The 19,421-nt window shown below is 38.7% G+C and overlaps 1 protein-coding gene across 2 annotated transcripts in view; it reads right to left on the bottom strand.

Moving 5' to 3' along the window:
- Positions 1 to 19,421, bottom strand: part of PTPRO (protein tyrosine phosphatase receptor type O) — a 251,210-nt gene that overhangs the window by 100,101 nt on the left and 131,688 nt on the right. For both annotated transcript variants that reach the window (XM_004387346.2, XM_004387347.2), the window contains exon 2: positions 6,733 to 7,006. In XM_004387346.2, the coding sequence (XP_004387403.1) occupies positions 6,733 to 7,006 (274 nt within the window). The remainder of the gene's footprint in view (positions 1 to 6,732; positions 7,007 to 19,421) is intronic.

Here is a 19,421-nt window from a genome sequence, read left to right as displayed (position 1 = left end):
TTTGATGAATTTGCATGAATTTCTCAATGATTATTTCTCCTGTGTTGCCTTCCCAATGTTCCCTAGGAAGGCTACGCACTCTGTCCTACATAATTCTGTTACAGCATTTCTCATATTTTTGTAGTGGTTTGCATATTTGTTTTTTCCACTATGGTGTCATGTCCTTGAGCATGGGTATTTTTATCTATCTTTCCTTCTCTAGTACCTAGGACATGGCATAGAAAATTTACCCAATAACTGTGGAATAAAAAATTAAAGCTCATGGATTATTTTTATTTATAATAGATTTTTACAGAATATTATCTTTATAGGGTGTCTCTATGTGTGTTCTGCAATATGTACAGCCACTGTCTCTAGGACTTTACTAATAGAGGGGACCGTTGTGTGTATATAACATTTCCTCAATTTCTAAGCAATTGTTTTCATCTATTATTTTATCTATTAAGAAAATATCTCTTCTTCCTAGAGTGCACTGAACACTCTATAGGTTCTCAATCAAATATTGGATATTAGAGCCTCAGGTTGTAGAACTCTTTTGAACTGACCACACTTCTCTGTTGTGCTGAACTTATTCTTTGCCATGTTTCTCAGTTTTCTCTGAAAGCACCAGACTCAGAACAACTGCAGTGAAATAGCAAAGGACTTCCCCAGGGCCAGTCGCTTTGTCATTACTTATTTCATCAAGACAAGCATGTACCACACGATATACCCTTTTATTCTCAAAAGAAATGTGTCAACCCTGTGAGCAAATACTACAAATGTTTTCTAAACTTTTTTGAAAAAGCCTCTCATTAGAAAAATGAAGATAAAAGAATCACAAACTGAAAAATAATAGTAGCTTTAGGGCTCATAGTAATCATTTAGTTCAATTCCTTCTTTTATACAAGAGGAAGCAGAAACCCAAATGTTGCTAGTGTCATCTCCTGCCTAATGTCACAGAAATATTTGTACACTAATCCCCAGTTTTTATTACTATTATTGCTTTTGAAATCTGGGATGATTTAACTGGGGTTTTACAAATGAGGTAAAAGAGGAGAAACAATAGACCCTCAGTAATTAATTTTTACTGTTTTGTGATCAATGCAAGTTTCCAGTTCTACCTCGGATATACAAAGCAGCAAGACAATGTCACTCCCACACTAACAAGAAAAAGTCAAATATTCCTTGAAGTCAAAATCTTTCTATCAGAGAATTGAGATTGCAAGGCAAACAAATGCACTAAATTCCAAAGAACGACAAGCCTCTCTGAGGAGACAAGAGACACAAACTATTTCACTTTTGACAGATGATGGGAGGAAATGGTGAAGCAGGCAGAAGAAATCAGCTAAGATTTCATCAAATTCATGAAGGTTGATGCTGTCAAGCATGGGAGTTTAGAATTGCTCTAACCAATATGGTAGCTACTAGCCACATGTGGCTATTTAAATTAAATTAAAAGTTTATTAAATAAAATTAAAAATTAGTGGCTGCTGTATTGGACAGCGCAAACATAGAACATTTCCGTCATCCAAAAGTTCTAGGTCGTCATTGGTTTAGAATCACTGGGCGTTCGAGACACAAGTGGAGCCCACAATCACTCCCCAGCTCTTATCCTGGGCCTTGGCCAGGTACACAGGAGAAAGATTGGGGGCAGGACAGGGGACTGGAGAGAGACCTGCCTCAGTGCCACAGGCAAACAGGTGATAACTGGCACCACTAAGAGACTCACTTCCCGGGGCCTTTTCCTAATACATAGCAGAGGTATTAAGGAATTGTTTTCCTTCCAGTTCCCAGACAAAGATCTATGCTTCTGAGGGAGATGTCTGTCCCTGGAAAAGGACCAGGAGCCCTCTTGGGCCCATGATCCTGCATTGATATAAAGCAGAGGTGGGCTACTACTGGGGAAAGGCGGGAAACCCTCTCCTTCCTGAGACCTTTCACAGATTCAAGGTATAATTTGTCAGTAGATAGTGAAGAGCAGCAATGGTGAGAATGCCCCAAAATCCAGGACTCAGGGTCTGTCTACCACTGAGGCTAGTCCAGAGCCAAGAACTTCCCCTGCCCCCACCACAAACACAGCACTGAGTGAAGGCCTGATGAACACTAAGGGCAGAACTAGAACACTGAAAAAAACCTTCTATCACCCCTGGCCCCACACTAAGCACAAGTTCACAGCAATCTATCCTGGAAGAATTTTAAATCTGTAACAAACTGAAGGTAACTAATACCTCTAACCCAACTCAACTGTTGGCAAGATGGACTTGACGGCCCCCACTAATGTCCTATCAATCTGGTAAATTTAAATTTAACTCTCTATATAGTTACTTAAATACAAATGGCCTAAATCTGCACTGTATAAATTGGTAGCCACTAACCACATGTGGCTATTGAGCACTTGAAATGAAGCTAGTGCCACAGAGAAAATAATTTTTAAATTTTATTTTTGATTAATTTATGTTTAAAAATAAAAACTGAAGCAGGTTTACATTTTTATATTGATTGATATTGAAATAATAATATTTCGAATATAATAAGATAAATAATTTATATTATTAAAATTCATTTAATCTTTTAAAAATGAAAAATTTTAATGTGTATACCAGAAAATTTAATATTACATACTTGGTTTGAATTATATTTCTATTGGATAGTGCTGGTCAAAACACCCCAATTAAAAGGCAGAAATTATCAATTGGATAGAAAGCAAGACTATACTATCTACGAAAAACCTATTTACATATAAAGAAATAGGCAGTCTGAAAGTAAAAGGATGGTGCAAGTATACCATGCAAATACTTAACAAAAGAAAGCTAGAATGACTATATTAATATCAAGCAAAAGAGACTTCAACACAAAGCATATTACTTGGGATAAAGACGACATTGCATGTAGATAAGAGGTAAGTTCATCAAGAAGACACAGCAACTCTAAATGTGTTTGCAGCTAACAGTGTAACGATAGAGTTTCAAAATACATAAAGCATAAAATGAAAGAAGAAATAGACAAATCCACAATTATAGTTGGAGACTTCCACAATCCTCTGTCAGTAACTAACAGAAGAAGTAGACAGAAAATCAGTAAGGATATAGAAGACCTGAACAACAGTATCAATCAACATGACCTAATTGACATGTATTGAAAGTTCACCAACAACATCAGAATAAATATTCTCTTCAAGTGTTCATGGGACATTCACCAAGATAGAGCATATTTTGGGCCATAAAAAAAATCCCAACAATTTTAAAAGAATTGGAATCATGCAAAGTATGTTCTTTGACCACAACAGCATTAAACTAAAAATCAATGACAAAAAGATATCTGCAAAATCTCCACATTTTTGGACATCCAGTTCTAAACCCACAGACCAAAGAAGAAATCACGAAGGAAATTAGAAAATATTTTTAATAGAACTCACTGCAAGTGCTAAAATATCATAAGATATTGAAAAATTTTAGCATTTACTTACTTATGAAATTTCTTCATGAACCATTAGCTGAAATGCCAAATCTTTGAGCTTTGTCTGATTGGCAGTGGCTGAATTTGTGCTAAAAAATATTGGATCAGTGTGATGGCTAATGTTGTGTCAACTTGGCTGGGCCATGATTCTCAGTGGTTTGGCAGTTATGTAAGGATGTAGTCTGGCAGTTAAGTAATGATGTAATTTGGCACTTATACAATGATGTAGTTATCCTCCATTTTGTGATATAATATAATCACCTCCACGATGTCACCTGATGTGATCAGCCAATCAGTTGTAAGGGGCATTTCCTCTGAGGTGTGACCTACATACAATATATATGGATGTTCTGGCAAATCTCACTGGCTTTTGCTCATTCTGGATCCTGCATCCAACTCATTATCACCTGAACTCTGGTTCTTGGGACTTGAGCCAGTGGCCTGCCGTTCAGCTACATGAGTCAGAAAAGCCTGCAGCCTGATGCTTGACCCACGGACTTCGGATATGCCAGCCTTTACAACCGTGTGAGCCATTTCCTTGAGATAAATCTCTTTTTCTCCCTCTCTTTCTCTCCATATATACTTCACTGGTTTTGCTTTTCTAGAGAACCCAGACTAAGACAGTCAGGAATGATCACCACAGTTCTACGTTCTATTTTGCTTTGCACTCAGTCTTTTTTTCTCCTCTTTCTCCTATTACTTAATCAACTTAATTGAACTAATATTTATTGGGCACCTATGAAGCGTAAGACCTGTGCTAGGTGCTTATGAAGTTAAGCAGATGAGTAAGGCAGAGATTCTGACTTTAAGAAGTTTGTATTATAGGAATTATAAATCTAGATCTGCCTCCTGCACCTATTAACTCCCAATTCGTCTTTTTCTGGAACTTGTTTAAAGCAGTATTTTGCCAGATAAGTTCTTTTTAAAAGTCAGCCAGGTGCTAGGGTTTTCATTTTGTCTATACAATTTGAAGGTTTGGGATCTGTGCCATTCCTAAGTTTTAAGGCTCAACACTGATCCTGGGACTCTACCAAGGGACATTTTATTTATTTTTTGACAGATAAGTTGAAAACATGTCCTCTAGTTTGCTTTTGAATCCTTATTTCTTCCTGTTTCTCTCTCCTTTTATCCTAACAGACAATATCATCATGTCCTTTTCCTTAATTGTGGCCAGAATGATCACATATAGCTGGCATTTAAAAATTGCAGCCATTGGAAAATTTGCACTGAAGAACAATGACCAAAACAAAATAAAACAAACTTCTCTGAGCCATTAAACTGCTCTAGTGATAAAACCTACCATCCTATAGATAGTAGTGTTTCTTCTAAACCTTGACTTATACAGTAGAGTCACATCTTATTTTAAGATTAGATATTAGAGTGTAAAGTGAAACTCTTATATAAACAACCCCTAAAAATTCCCAGTATCATTAACTCTGTAGGACCTGGGCCCTTGAAGGTTAAAATGCCAATGATTTTTTTTTTTTCCTTGACATTTTTCTTGGCCAGTGGAAGCTAAGACTACTTGGAGAGTGAGACACGGTGTTGCTATTAACAAATAAAGAGATCTCTTTCATTCTATCAGCTAAAAATATATATAATTGAATTTGACTAAGTTAAATATGAGGTTAAATATAAGCATAACTTCAATGTATCAGGACTCAGACAAACCAAAATTATTTAATATTAGAATGTATGTTCTGGTTAAAAATCAATACACTAGCTATGATCACACTATTGAATAATATAGCAGAAACTTACATGGCTCAATCATGATTCTAAAATTGTCATTCAGTCCCAAAGTATACTACTTCATTGAGGCTTACTTTTATTGTTTTAAATCAGATTCATGTTTAGCAAAATGTTAACAGTAGAATATTATCAAACATTGGCAATATGCCGTATTCTTAATATAAAGCAGGACATTACAATCACTTGACTTTAGTTGGTATTGCTAAGTAAGTTTGTATTACAGGAATTTATAAACCTAGATCTGCTGCCTGAATCTGTTATCTCCCAATTCATCTTTTTCTGGATCTTGTTACAACAGCCATTCTGGGCTGACTTTCTTTCAATTAGAGTTCCATAAGAACACATTCAAAAAAGAAATACGGAAGTCAATCACAAAAAGACAAATATTGTATGTGCTCACTTTTATGAAATGACATGAATAGGTAAATTACAGAAACTAAACTTTATTAGTGGTTACCAGGGATGGGGAGGGGGGGAGAAGTACTCCCTAGTTGATAGTCACTTTTTGTTTATAGTAATGGGAAAGGTGGCACCAAATGTGGGGAAAGTTTGCACAGCATGACTGATGTAATTGATGTTAGTAGGCTGTACACAGGGAAAATGGAAGAATGGGAAAATGTTAGGTTGTGTATGGTTTTGCAACAATAACAACAACCAAACAAAAGCGGGTAGTGCTACAGATGCTGATCTAATTAGCCATAACCCATCACCTCATGGGATTGTTCTCTTGGTTTGGAGGCTTAAGGACCATGATCTCATGGGACAATTCAATCAATTGGCACAACATAATTCTTAAACTTTATGTTCTACCTCCCAGTATCTTGAGTAATCTTGAGTAATATCTGGGCTCTTAAAAACATATGAATGGCCATCTAAGATACAATTATTAGTCTTTATTCATCTGGAACAAAAGACAAAGTAGGAAAGCCAAGCACAGAGAAGGAACTAGACTAGAAGACTAATTGTCTACATGAACCACTGCCTCCTCCGCCTTGAGACCAGAGGAGCTAGACGGTGCCTGGCTACCACTACTGAATGTTCTGACCAGGAACACAATAGATGAGTCCTGAAAAAAAGGGAGAAAAATGTGGAACAAAACTTCAAATTCTTAAAGTATCCAGACTTACTGGACCTATTGAGACTGGAGAAGTCCCCAAGGCTATGGTCCTGAGTTGCTCTTCAAACCTTGAATTGAAACTATCCCCTAAAGTCACCTTTAAACTGAGAGGTTAGCCCAAAGAGTAAAGATTGTCACCCTTGAGTATTGCATTAAAAAAATTATCTATATAAGACCAAAAGTTCAACAGCTATTTTAAAGCATAGATGAGAAGGTTGCGGGGGCAGGGAATTTAAAAAAATGGAAGTGAAACAACTAGAACAGAAATAACGAGAATATTGACACAATGTAAAGAATGTAATCAATGTTACTGATCGTTAAGTCTAGAAACTGTGGAGTGGGAGCTGGTTTTGCTGTGTACATTTTCACCAAAAAAAAAAAAAAAGAAAGAAAGAAACGCAGAAGACAATATCACACATGATGCTTACTTGTTAAAACAGTTATTGATCTGGATGGCTTGGTCACCACATTTCCATTTACTGCGACCAGAGTGATTATATAATAAAGTCCATGATAATTGGCCTTAAAGATAACAGGAGGAGGCAAAGTGCTGTTGAATTCCTCAAATTCGAAGAAGTAATTTTTGGATTCACCCGTTATCTTCACAACATAGACAGATGATGGACTTGTGACATCAGAAGCTTCCAAAGAGACAATGATGTTATTGTCATCTTGGACAGTGACATGGAAAGTTGTAGCATTCTGTTTAAGAAAAGAGAAAAAAGGAAATGGAGGTCAAATTCAAATTAGGAGCAATAAAATTATGCTGGGATAATTCTAAAATCAATGTTCGTGATAAGCATTACTTTGTAAAATAGAATTACATGTATTTTAGTTACACAAGGAAAAACAGAGATTATCACTCCTATGACTACTGATCTTTTCAGAGTTTTACTCTTGAGGATTTTCCTCCATTGAAAACCTGCTTCCAGTTCACGGATCATGCCATGCAATAAATATACAATATATATCATGTGAATAGGTAAATAATGAATGAATGAATGAAAGTCATCTTGATGCTCATCTTCCAGGGAGGTTCTTAGTTTTAGCTATGCTGGAGTAGCTACACGGTTTGAAGAAGTACTCTATTTTACTTTAAGTGGAGTACCAGTAATGCTGTGGTAGTCCCAGGAGAATTCTGGAAGAATGTTTCAAGGCAATTATTTGCTTACTCACTTCCCACCTGTAATTTCTGAAATGAAAAAATGATCAGGATGGAAAATCTGTGAAAACTCTCCTCATCAAAGATTTTTTTCCCAGTTGCTATCGAGTTGATTCCGACTCACAGTAACCCAATGTGTGCAGAGTAAAACTGTGCTCCATAGGATTTTAAAGGCTATGACTTTCAGAAGCAGATCTCAAGGGCTTTCTTTTGAGGGTGCCTCCGGGTGGGTCCAAAACCACCAACCTTTCAGTTTGTAGTCAAGTGGTTAACTGTTTGCACCACCCAGGGACTCCTCACTAAAGATTACCCTCTGTCCTTGAGTCGATTCTGACTCATAGCGACACTATAGGACAGAGTAGAACTGCCCCATATAGTTTCAGAGGCTGTAATTTTTATGGAAGCAGACTGCCACATCTTTCTCCTACAGAGTGGCTTGTGGTTCGAACCCCTGACCTTTTGGTTAGCAGCCGAGTACTTGACCACTGAACCACCAGGGAAGATAAGACGCTGAAGAAAGGACTAGACTGAAGATCTGTGACATGTACGGAAAAGTCGACAGTTGATGGACTTAAAAGTGCTCCAAATCTCCAGAAAAAAAGTTTAAGGAATATTTGAAAAGTCATTTGTGTAGTTGGCTAAGTATTTCTTCCTATTTGATTCTTTCTGAGACTCCACAGGCAAGTTAGTCCTTCTACACTCTGGTCTCAAATAAGACTTACATACTTTGTTACCACTTGCTGCTCTGTTTTTATTTGTCTTCTAGATCTGAGGCATCCTCAGCAAGTTATTTTACTGCTCTGAGCCTCAGATTTCTCTTCTATAAAAGCAGTACAGAAAAAGTGCTGAAATTTATTAAGGACCTAAAAGTATCTAGGTCCTATGTTAGGCACTTTATAAACATAATCATATCATTTATTATTCCAAACAACCCCATTAGGTAGGTATTATTCTTTTCAATCTCATTTTATAAATGAGAAACTGAGGCTCAGAAAGATTAAGTCACTTGTCCAAGGTGACCATCTCGTTTAGGCTCTTAACCATTGACCTACACAAGTACAGAAAATAAACTCTATTACTATTCACATGTCTGTCTTCCACTCTTGGCTTATTTTACTAACACTGAGCCTGACACACAGTACGTAACTGATAAGTGTTTGTTAAAGGAGTGAAAGTATTGCTGATTGACTTAATTATATGTGGGCATTAACCTCTTAAGAATGAATCTACTTATTGATTTTGATACCTCACATATTGTTAGCAGTCAAATCAAGTATATGGTACACATCCATACCTTAAAAGAGACTATATAAACCTAACATGTACTACTACTATTTTTTTCTTTTTATTTCATTTTTTATAAATCTAATTTTTATGGGTCCTAGTCCGTGGTGGCGCAGTGGTTAAGAGCTCAGGCTGCTAATGAAACGTTGGCAGTTCAAATCCACCAGCTGCTCCTTGGAAACTCTATGGGGCTGTTCTACTCTGTCCTATAGAGTCGGTATGAGTTGGAATCGACTTGATGGCAACAGTTTTTTTTTTTTTTTTGTATATTCATAAGGAACCCTGGTGGTGCTCTTCATAAGGCTAAACCTGGGGGTTAAGCGCTTGGCTGCTAACCATTAGGTCGGCAGTTCGAACCCACCAACCTCTGTGGGAGAAAGATGTGACAGTTGGTTTCCATAATGATTATGGCCTAGGAAACCCATGTGGCAGTTCTACTCTGTCCTAGTGAGCCCCTATGAGTCAGAATTGACTCCACGGCAGTGGGTTAAGTTTACTCACAGTGAATGAAAATATAGGAAATCTCACTGGAGAGATAGACACTGTGAAAAAATGGAAATTTTAGAACTGAACGTAGTTCTGGGTTCAATCACAAGGTTTTTTTTTTAATCAAGAGAATTCTTGCAATTGTAGTGTTAATATAGCTATAATAAGTTTGGTGTCGTGCTCAGTCCTTCAGTTTCCCTCAGGCAGTGTCCTGGACAACAACGCGGCCATGTAACCGAAAGGATGTTCAAAATAACTAGAGTCCTTTGGAGATATCTCAGTGTAACCCAGGTCTCCAGCAATACTTAACCTCCTAATGTTTCTCCCCAATATAGCATCTCTTTCTCTTTAAACCCCCTTGCTGCAAATTTTACCTCTTCTTCACTTCTATCCGTCCTACTTTCCTTAGAATTCTCTATAGACAAACTTTATGAAGAGTATTCTGGAAAAGCAGGGATCTCCTCACTGGAAGGGAAAGATCATGCATGAGGAAAGGAAAGAGTAATAAAATTCATGTTAATGGGAGTTATTCACTGCAGCAGTATATCAACAGGGAAATTCCAGAAATTCAAGCTGAATTTAGAAGAGGACGTGGAAACAGGGATATCACTGCGATGTCAGATGGATCCTGACTGAAAGCAGAGAATACCAGAAAGATGTTTATGTGTGTTTTATTGACTATGCGAAGGCATTCATTCGACCGCGTGGATCATAACAAATTATGGATAATGCAAAGAATGGGAACTCCAGAACACTTAACTGTGCTCACAAGGAGCCTGTACAGAGACCAAGAGGCAGTTGTTTGAACAAAAAAAGGGAAAACCAGGAAACGTGACCCAAGCCGTGGTATTTTCAATCATCTCATACGCATGTGAAAACTGGACAATGAATAAGGAAGACTGAAGAAGCATGGATGTCTTTGAATTATAGTGTTGGTGAAGAATATTGAATATACCATGAAGTGCCAGAAGAATGAACAAATCTGTCTTGGAAGAAGTGCAACCAGCATGCTCCTTAGAAGAGAGGATGGCAAGACTTCGTCTCATGTACTTTGGACATGTTATCAGGAAGGAACAGTCCCCGGAGAAGGACGTCATTCTTGGTAAAGTAGAGGGTCAGCGAAAGAGAGGAAGACCCTCAAGGAGGTGGACTGACACAGTGGCTGCAACAATGAACTCAGACATAGCAACGATTGTGAGGATGGTGCAGGACTGGGCAGTGTTTTGTTCTGTTGTACATAGCGTCGCTGTAAGTCGGAACCAACTCGAAGGCGCTAACAACATCTAAAAGTCACATTTTTGAGACTATTTGCCTCGTTTACATAAAAAGTAGCATGTAGTGCATAATAGGAAAATCCAGAATTCAGACAAATCAAAGCATCAGGAGGACAAATCCAACAACACTGAAATCCTACTTTTATTTCTTATGGATTGTAGAAGCTAATTCACTAACTCAGGAAAAATAATTTACAGATACCAAGTTAGGAACGTTTAAACATTTTTTTGCTGTATATTTTAGCAGTTGGGAGCTGAAGATTTTTCTGATAATGAAAAGAGGAATAAATAGACTTAGTTCTGTAAAGTGTTCAATAAATACATGTCTAATGTGTCATGATGCTTCATAGACAGTGAAATCTACCAGGGAAAGGGACTAATCTTCCAAATGCTAAGGACAGCTTTGGGGATGCTCGTCTCAGCCATAAAAATACGCATTGGCCCATGTGCTCCTGGGCTGCCAAAAATAAATCAGGGTGGGCTAATCAGATTCAGTCAGTGGGACTAATGAGAAGGCGGCAGTGAGCCAAGTGCGATCTAGGCATTGAGCCTAAAAGAAATGTCATCTGTGCTATTTCTTTCTTCTGTGTCCTCTTTACTTCAACTTTTCCTGGGATCTATGTTCAGGACAAAATTCTGATGTATGCCTCAGGCATGTAATCCCTGCTGAGAAGTGGAGCAAGAAGAAATAGTTAAAAGTAATGGAAATTTTTCTGCAACATATAGACAAGGCCAGTGCTGGTTCATCTGGTGGATGGAAAAATACTTAAAACACTTTGTGTTTTTTTTTTGAGACTGGGTGTATTGCTTGACTCTGCAGTGAAAATACTTTCACTGAAATTTCCTTTACATAAAATATTTAATAGAGATTTCTCTGGTCCGACACCCTCATTTTACGCTTGAGAGAACAGTGGTGCAAATGTCACACGCTAATTAATGTCAGAACATGGTCTAGGATCCACATATCCTTAGGCCTCTTGGTATTTATCTTTCCTGAGCTAGAGGTATGCTACTAGCAGCAAAAAAAGACCTGAGCACTTGGCTTCAGGAAGGAAGAGGGAGTCTAAGAACCTGCAAACTGCTCTATAGTCAGTCCTGGGGGAGAGAAACTACTGGAGAGAGAGTGGACATTTTTTAGAAGAAAAGCAGGCTGAGCCCCGGGGGGTGGGGAGGAGGGGCTGAGGTAAGGAAGAGGGGCTGGTTGGAACTCTAGAGCTGGCCACACATAGGTGCCAGTTAGAAATCCTAGAAGTCTTCCAATGTCCCTAAGAAACATACTATTATCTATTGATCCCCAACTCTGGACCAGGCTTTGTGCTGGGCATTTTATGTGTTTCTTCTTTTACTCCTTACAACAATCATCAGAAATAACTGTAATTATCCCTATTTTACCCAGTAAAGCCAATGACTATCAAGTTAATTTTGACTCATGGTGACCCCAGGTGTGTGAGAGGAGAACTGTGTGCCATCGGGTTTTTAATGGCTGAGTTTTTGGGATGTGGATCATCAGGCTTTTCTTCTGAGGTGTCCCTGGGTGGACTCGAACGACCAACCCTTTGGTTAGCAGCCCAGCATTTTAACAGCTTTCACCAGCCGGGGACTCTTTTTTACCCAGAGAGGTTAAATAATTTGCTTAAAAGCACAGCAATAGACTTGGAATCACAGGGCCTGAGTTTATATTCCTGTTCTGCAGCCCATTAGCTGTGAGAACTTGGAGAAGCCCAGAAGCTCTTAACTTCATCTTCCTAATTTACATTTAATATACAAAATATAAAATATGGATAATTTTACCATGAAATTTTTATGACGATGAAATGCCTTTTACGAAAAAGCTGATCATATAAACTCAATAAATATTAGTGGTATTTCAAAGGTTATTGTGTTTTTGTTCAGTTTTAAATCACTCAATGACCTTTAAATTGTAGGCGTTCTGTAAACACTCATTTATCTAAATTCAAAACATTAAAATATTTTGTAGTTATGTACACTGGATATTTTATTCACAGAACATTGGAGAGCTACCCATTTATTAATTAAACAGCAAACAAACATTAGCCAAGAGTCAATGTGTCATCAGGCATCACGCTAAGTGTTAGCGAGAGGCAAACGAGTGAGCCAAGGTACTTGAATTCCAGGAGCTCAGACTCCAGTGAGAGAAGAACACTCAAATACATAATTATAATGCAATCTGAAACGTGTTATTAGTTACTGGGCTGGAAAACAGCCAGCTGACACATGCATTTTCTAACTGTCCAGAATTCCTTCTTAAATTGTACCCCCTTCTTTTGGGACACTGCTTCTTTCCCATTCTAAGGCCAATAAGGTCCAGATTGTTGCTGGAGGTTGCTAATTATGGTACCCATCTCCCAGGTCAGAGGAGGAGGGACTTTGACTCAATCTGAGTGGATTGTGGTACCTGGTTCCCTGTCTGTGAAGATAGTTACAGGGATGCTCACCTGGACCAAGCCAGGCCAACCAGAATCCTTCTGATGAAATTTTATACCTGGAATTAGTGGGAAGGAGCTTCTTTCCCCCTCTGGTTTCAGATAGGTATGGATGCAAAGCTGGAGAAGTCAGTATCTGTAATTCCTGCCCCATGAGGATAGCTGCTTGAGGGAGAGTCCCTGACTTGGTTTGAGGCCCTGGTCCCAGGCATCCTTAGCCAGTTCAACCTCTAGCCACTGTGCAGTTTGGTGACACGGTGAATAAATCCAGGTTTATTGCTTAAGATGTTTAAGCTGGACTTCCAAATTTTGTAGCCAAAGTTCTTGGCCAATACAAGAGAACTTTTCAGCACTATGGGCATGTAGACAAGGAAGAAATTCTACTTCCGCAGATGGGTGTGAGGGAAGGTTTCAGGGAGGAAGGGATGTTTGAAAAATGCTCAGGAGTTGACCACATGAACAAAGGGCAGAAAAGTCATTTGGAGGAGTGGGAATTGGGTCCACAGTCCTCTGAAGTATGTAGATCGTGGTACAATGCTCAGAGGAGAGGTGTGGTAGCCCCAGTTCAATATGTGCCTTGCTAAGGAGTTTGGACTCTATTTTTCTTAAGGCCAAAGGAAATCATAAACTGTTTTAATGCAGAAAAATGACCTAACTAGATGGTAGTTTAAAAGACCAGTATAGTTAGGAATGTGAAGAACAGTTTGGGCAACCAGCTCTATAAGGCCAGAAGTTCAGTAAGGAGCCTGGTTCAACAGTTCAGGTGAGTCATGATGAGCGTCTCAGTAAGTGAGGCTGCACCAAATATGCCCATGTGATGTGCACTTAGAACGCTATCAGTGCCTCAGCTGTCAACCCAGTCCATGATCAGACTGAGCAGAAGGCATTTTAGAGGGAACACTTACTTAGAAAAATTCTGCTGCACTGAGGTTACCACATAGGAAGCATAGGCTGCACAATTATTTTAAACAGTAGTATCAATGATGTCTGGTGCTTATACAGCCCTTATAGACATGATTCTCTGCAGACATTATCTAATTCTTTCACTTAATGTCCTGTCCAGCTCTCAGGAAACCTTTTCCGGCTAGACAGTCTTTCAATTCCTTCAGGAAGATCAAAGTTCCAGAGCTGTCCTTCTGGGGATCCTCCAGACACTTTCCTAGAATTAGCCACAGCTCTCTCACGAATTTTTTGAGCAGAATTTGAATGCTGATCTCACAGGCTAGGGATAGCCTCCTGCTAATCATCCATTATTTGCTCATGCATTCATCAGACATTTTTTTGAGCAAAAACCATGTATCAAGAACTGTACTGGATACTGGGGATACTTTCTCCTTGGGAGTAAAGAGATAGGCAGGTCTCATGTGACTTTGTCCTTCCTAGAATTGTGCCTGACTAATAACAATAATAGCAATGATGATGATAAGGAGGATGATGATAACCTAATAAAGAGCAAGTAACTTACATAGCTCTTATTATGTGCCAGAAACTGTTCATACAGCAGGTGCTTAGAAATGCTTACTAAATGAATGTAATTACAATCTGCTGTGTAATATCAGAACTTTTTAAGTGGAGTATGTCATTTCTTTACTCTCACAGGATTCGGAGCCTGAGTTCACGCCAGCTCTGTCCTTTATGCTTTACAGGCTCAGATACAATCACTTCAGTCTTTACCATTTCAGAATACAGGGGCCTCATTTCTTTTGTCTCTTATTTGGCAAAAGGGATTCAAATTCAGATGTGAGGCAGGTGACATAAATGTGAAAAGCAGCTCAGCGTAAGAGGATATGAATGATGGAATAGTTAGCAAACCCACGGGTACATGCATTGTCTAAAAGGATCATCGAAAAGCAACAATTACAACAAAACAAGCTGTGCTGACCAAAGAAAATGCATTTTCAGGCCAGTCGCTGCCAGATTACAACCCTTGACTTTGTTGCATTAGCATTTCCTTGATCAAGCAGCTCATCTTTGGACCTTTAGCTTCTGATCCTACTCTATTTGCTTGCCCAGTCGGCGTGTAGAATGTTAACTAAATTCTGTTACTAAGTAAGCCTTAATTTAAAATAAGTATAAATGTCATCTCCTTAAATCAAGTAGCTATCTGTGTGTGTATGTGTAAAATGGCGGTTCATTATATATAATCATGGGTTAGTTATTTGCTGACTTTCAGTATGGATTCCGGGTGGAAGAACCATAGTCTTCTTAATTTTGGTGATAAAACAAAATGTGCTTGAGGACAGAATTCAACCTGGCAATTTTAAGCGAAAAGAAATTGAGTGTTACTCTCTGAAGAGATGTGCCAATATTTTAGGCAGTATGTAGGATAATAATAACAACCATTGATCACATTTTATAAGGCATGCTCAAATACATTTGATCCTCATTTGATCCTCAAAACACTTCACTGAGTTCTTATCTCAACTCCCAGATGAAGATACTGAGGCTCAAAGAGATTGAGTGTCTCAAGGTCACTTTAATATTACGTAGAGGAGCTGACACTCAAGGCAACTTTTTTAACTCTAAATTTTGTAACTCTGTTATACCACAGTCCCCAGACTGTAAACTCCTGGAGCCAAGATGATTTCCCAAATGCTACCTTTCATATCTGTACTTAACTGGTGGCGAACTCCCTCAGCACAGATCGTGACTCAAAATGTGTGGTATCATGGAGAAAGCAGAAACTGTGGAGAAGGGCAGACCTGGGTTCAAATCCCACTTAAATGATAATCTCTCGTTTTAATTCTTTGAGCCTCAGTAGCCTTAGATAAATTATGGAACTACTAAGATCTATCACGACTAGTTTTTTATGGGGGGAACAAATGAGATTATATGTGGAAATTACCGAGCCCAGCATTCAATATTTACTAGAAGCTCCAAACACAATAGTTAATGGTTAGTCCAAATTTTATGATCTATGTTTTCTCATTGAGTTTCTTCGGGCTATGTTAATTTCAGAAGTTGTTTCTTTTTAGGTCACTTATGGCAATGAGTCATATATGGTTCAAGAACCATCCTAATTTCCAGACTATTTAGGAGTCAGTATTACTCCTTTTAGAAGGAGCCCTGGTGGTGCAGTGGTTAAAGTGCTTGGCTGCTAACCAAAAGGTCAGCAGTTTGAACTCACCAGCCGCTCTGTGGGAGAAAGATGTGGCAGTCTGCTTCCATAAAGATTTACAGCCTTGGAAACTCTATGGGGCAGTTCTAGTCTGTAGAACTTGACAGCAGGGAGTTCGATTTTTTGGTTTATTACCCCTTTTGGTTGCATCCTAAGCCAGAACATTCAGTTTTTCTTTCTCTATTATGTCTGTGTATGACAGCCTGAAGGAACCTGTTTGACCGAAGTTACCATGGGAACAGTTTCTATGACCTACTGAGCTGAGAAGCTTAGAGACCTAGAAGGTGTGCATGGCTGGGGATTGACGGGGGAGGAGGTGGGTCCAAATCCAGTAAGCCACAAAACACATTAGCTCCCAACAGCACAATGATAGGACAAATTCTAAAAATAGGGAACAGGTTTCTGGTTTGATGCGTTATGAAAATGAGGAGTTTCTGAATGCTTCCTGTGAAACAAGTCTTAGTTTTATAAAATGAACCACGGACAAACATAATCTTGCCTGCATTTTTTAATCTCCCATCCCTCTTTTCTATCCTGGCCAGTATTTATAGTTTCAAAGTGGTTTTACCTCACAAAGATGCTTGTAAAAATGTAGCTGTCCCACTTACTGAAAAATAATGTGGAAGATGATGGCGTTAATCATTTATTTTAGAATGGATGAGTTCAGTCGTATTTCCCCACAGGCATGAAGTGTCTCTCCAACTGTGACACCAGTTAATTAAATCCTGAAGACAGATAGCAAAGAGTGCAGCCCACTTACTAAACACACAGTTCACAGCATACTGAGGTGGGACCCTTGTGACATTTTATAGGCACTGTCCCTTAACTCCCCACCATCTGCCTTCTCTACTTCCTGCTCTACTAACTGCAGCAACGACAAAACTGGTCAGGCCTTTAAGCCAAATAATTTCCTCTACTCTCCACCAACACTTGGGTTTTATGGGGCTCCTAGAAGACTGTTCCTCAGAGGCAGGGGAAATTAAAGCCCAGAACCAAAGGAGAGAGGAGGAAATACTTTACACACCTGCTCTGTTCAATGTTTACTCTCAAATAGTTTTTAAGAAATTGAATGCCTACTATATACTTGGTACTAAAATATGTAGTTAGTGGTGTTTGGAGTCAGCAGAGGAAGAAAGAAAATACATTATTTTAAATAATGAAATAATTACAAGGCAAAAAGCATTAAGAAGTACATGAAGATAAAAGAGCACCTAGCATGGGGATATAATCTACAGCACCCAGCAAGAGGGCCTAACCTAGAGGACATAGCAGGGGACCTAGCCTAGAGTAAGTGCTATTTAAGTCTGGGGCTTAGTAAGATGGCTTAGTAAGAGTCATTTTGATGAAGAGTTGAAAAAAGAATAGTATACACAAATAACAGTGTATATGAAGACCTGTGGGTTGGCGAAAGCACAGATGGGTTTGAAAAACCAAAGTAATATCAAAATGGCCAATAGTTGAGACTAGATCATGGAAGCCTTTGTAAACCCCTTTAAAAGAGTTGAGGCATAATGCTAACAGCAGTGGGAAGCCACTTAAGAGTTACTAAGCAAAGGAGTAAAATTAACAGATTTTCATAACAAAGTTTATTACGTTAACTGCTGGCTCCAGAATTTCTATGGGAGGGAATTTTTGTTGGAAAAATAGTTGATAACTAACCACTTGGGATAGAAGGAACACTCTGAGGTGTGAGTAGAGAAGACAAGGCAAACAAACTAACTAACTAAAACAAAGACAAAAATAAAAACAAAAACCAGACAGTCAAACTAGTATTCATGTTACAAATAAAAGAATGGCTTTAGTCCAGAGAGTAAGGGAAGAGAGAGTAGGGAAGGGAATAGTAAAAGCACAGAGAGAAAAGCCAGCAAGTGGTGTGATGCTGGTATGTAGACGGGGCAATCAGCCAATGGAAACATCCAGATGGGGAGGAGGCCAAAGTGCGTCTTAAACTGCAAATGACTAATATTCCATTTGAAGTTAGTATGATTGCCTAGTAAACCTTTTTCCGTGTTGCCACATTCCAATCTTTACTAAAGTTGGCTGCACTCAAAAACACTTTGTGTGAGTGGATCATTTGCGGATCTTGCTGAAGGGGCCGAATTTCACATCCACACTTTATGGCACAGAAGTAGCGTTTGTGGAGGTTCGTGCTTGAAGGCAGAGGAGATCATGCAAATGAAAGTTTCACTCAATGAGCAAACCCAGGGGAATTTGCATTTTCACTGGAGTTGAAATGGGATTTTTTTAGGGCAGGACGTTCCCTCTGGTGGCAGTATGGAGACCTAACTGGTGAGGGTAGACAAATGACAGGTAGACAGGGTCTCTCTCTCTCTTCCTATATACCCACATACGTATTTAAAGAGCCCCCATGTGGCCTAAATTATTAAACACTCAGCTACTAACCAAACGGTTGGTAGTTCAAACTCATCTAGAGGCACCTCGGAAGAAAGGCTTGGTGGTTTTCTTCTGAAAGGTCACAGCCATGAAAACCCTATGGAGCTCAGTTTTCTGAAACACATGGAGTCACCATGGGTTGAAACCGACCCCACGGCAGCTGGGAATTGAGATACCATAAGTCGAGTGAGATAATGCGATTATTACTATTCATAGAGCTTACTTTTATCAAGAATTTTCTTTGTGCTAAGTACCTTAACGGCATTATTTCAATTAATTCCCTTAACAACCCTATGAAGTAGATAATATTATTTGCATTTTACGGGTGTAGTATTTGAGCCTCAGCAAGATTAAGTAACATGTCTAAGGTCACAAAGCTTTTAGGTGGTGGACATGAGAGCTATACCCGTGTTCCTCTGAGTTCAAAGCCCACACATTAACACTGATGACTCACTCCCTTCTGTTCTGCCATGAACTGGACCTCAGGTTTGTGCCTCAGACTCTCTCTCACCTTACTCTTTGGTAGCCATGAGATATGAATGTCACTGTAAGATTGCTCATCTTTATTACAAGAGAAGTTACAGGGCATGTGGCTGTACTAGAAAGAGTAGAGATTTACAAACAGAGATGGATTTGAGTGTCAGTTCCTTCTCATACTGACTAAACCTTGCTGGGCTTTAGTTTTCTCATCTATAAAATGGGAAAAAATGCCTACCTTACAAATTATTTGTGAGGTTTAAAATGAAAAAGTGCAGCTGAGATAATTGCCATATTTTATGCCTTGCATACACTAAATGCTTAATTTTGGTGGCTTTAAAAAAATGGAGTTTGTACTTATTGAATCTTGTTAAGGAATCTTTATTTTTTATTGTACTTTAGATGAAGGTTTACAGAACAAGTAGTTTCTCATTCAACAGTTAGCACACATATTGTTTTATGATATTGGTTAACAACC

The sequence above is a fragment of the Trichechus manatus genome, unplaced genomic scaffold, assembly GCF_000243295.1.
Source record: "Trichechus manatus latirostris isolate Lorelei unplaced genomic scaffold, TriManLat1.0 scaffold00184, whole genome shotgun sequence".
Taxonomy (NCBI): domain Eukaryota; kingdom Metazoa; phylum Chordata; class Mammalia; order Sirenia; family Trichechidae; genus Trichechus; species Trichechus manatus.
This window is presented reverse-complemented; position numbering and strand designations above follow the sequence as displayed.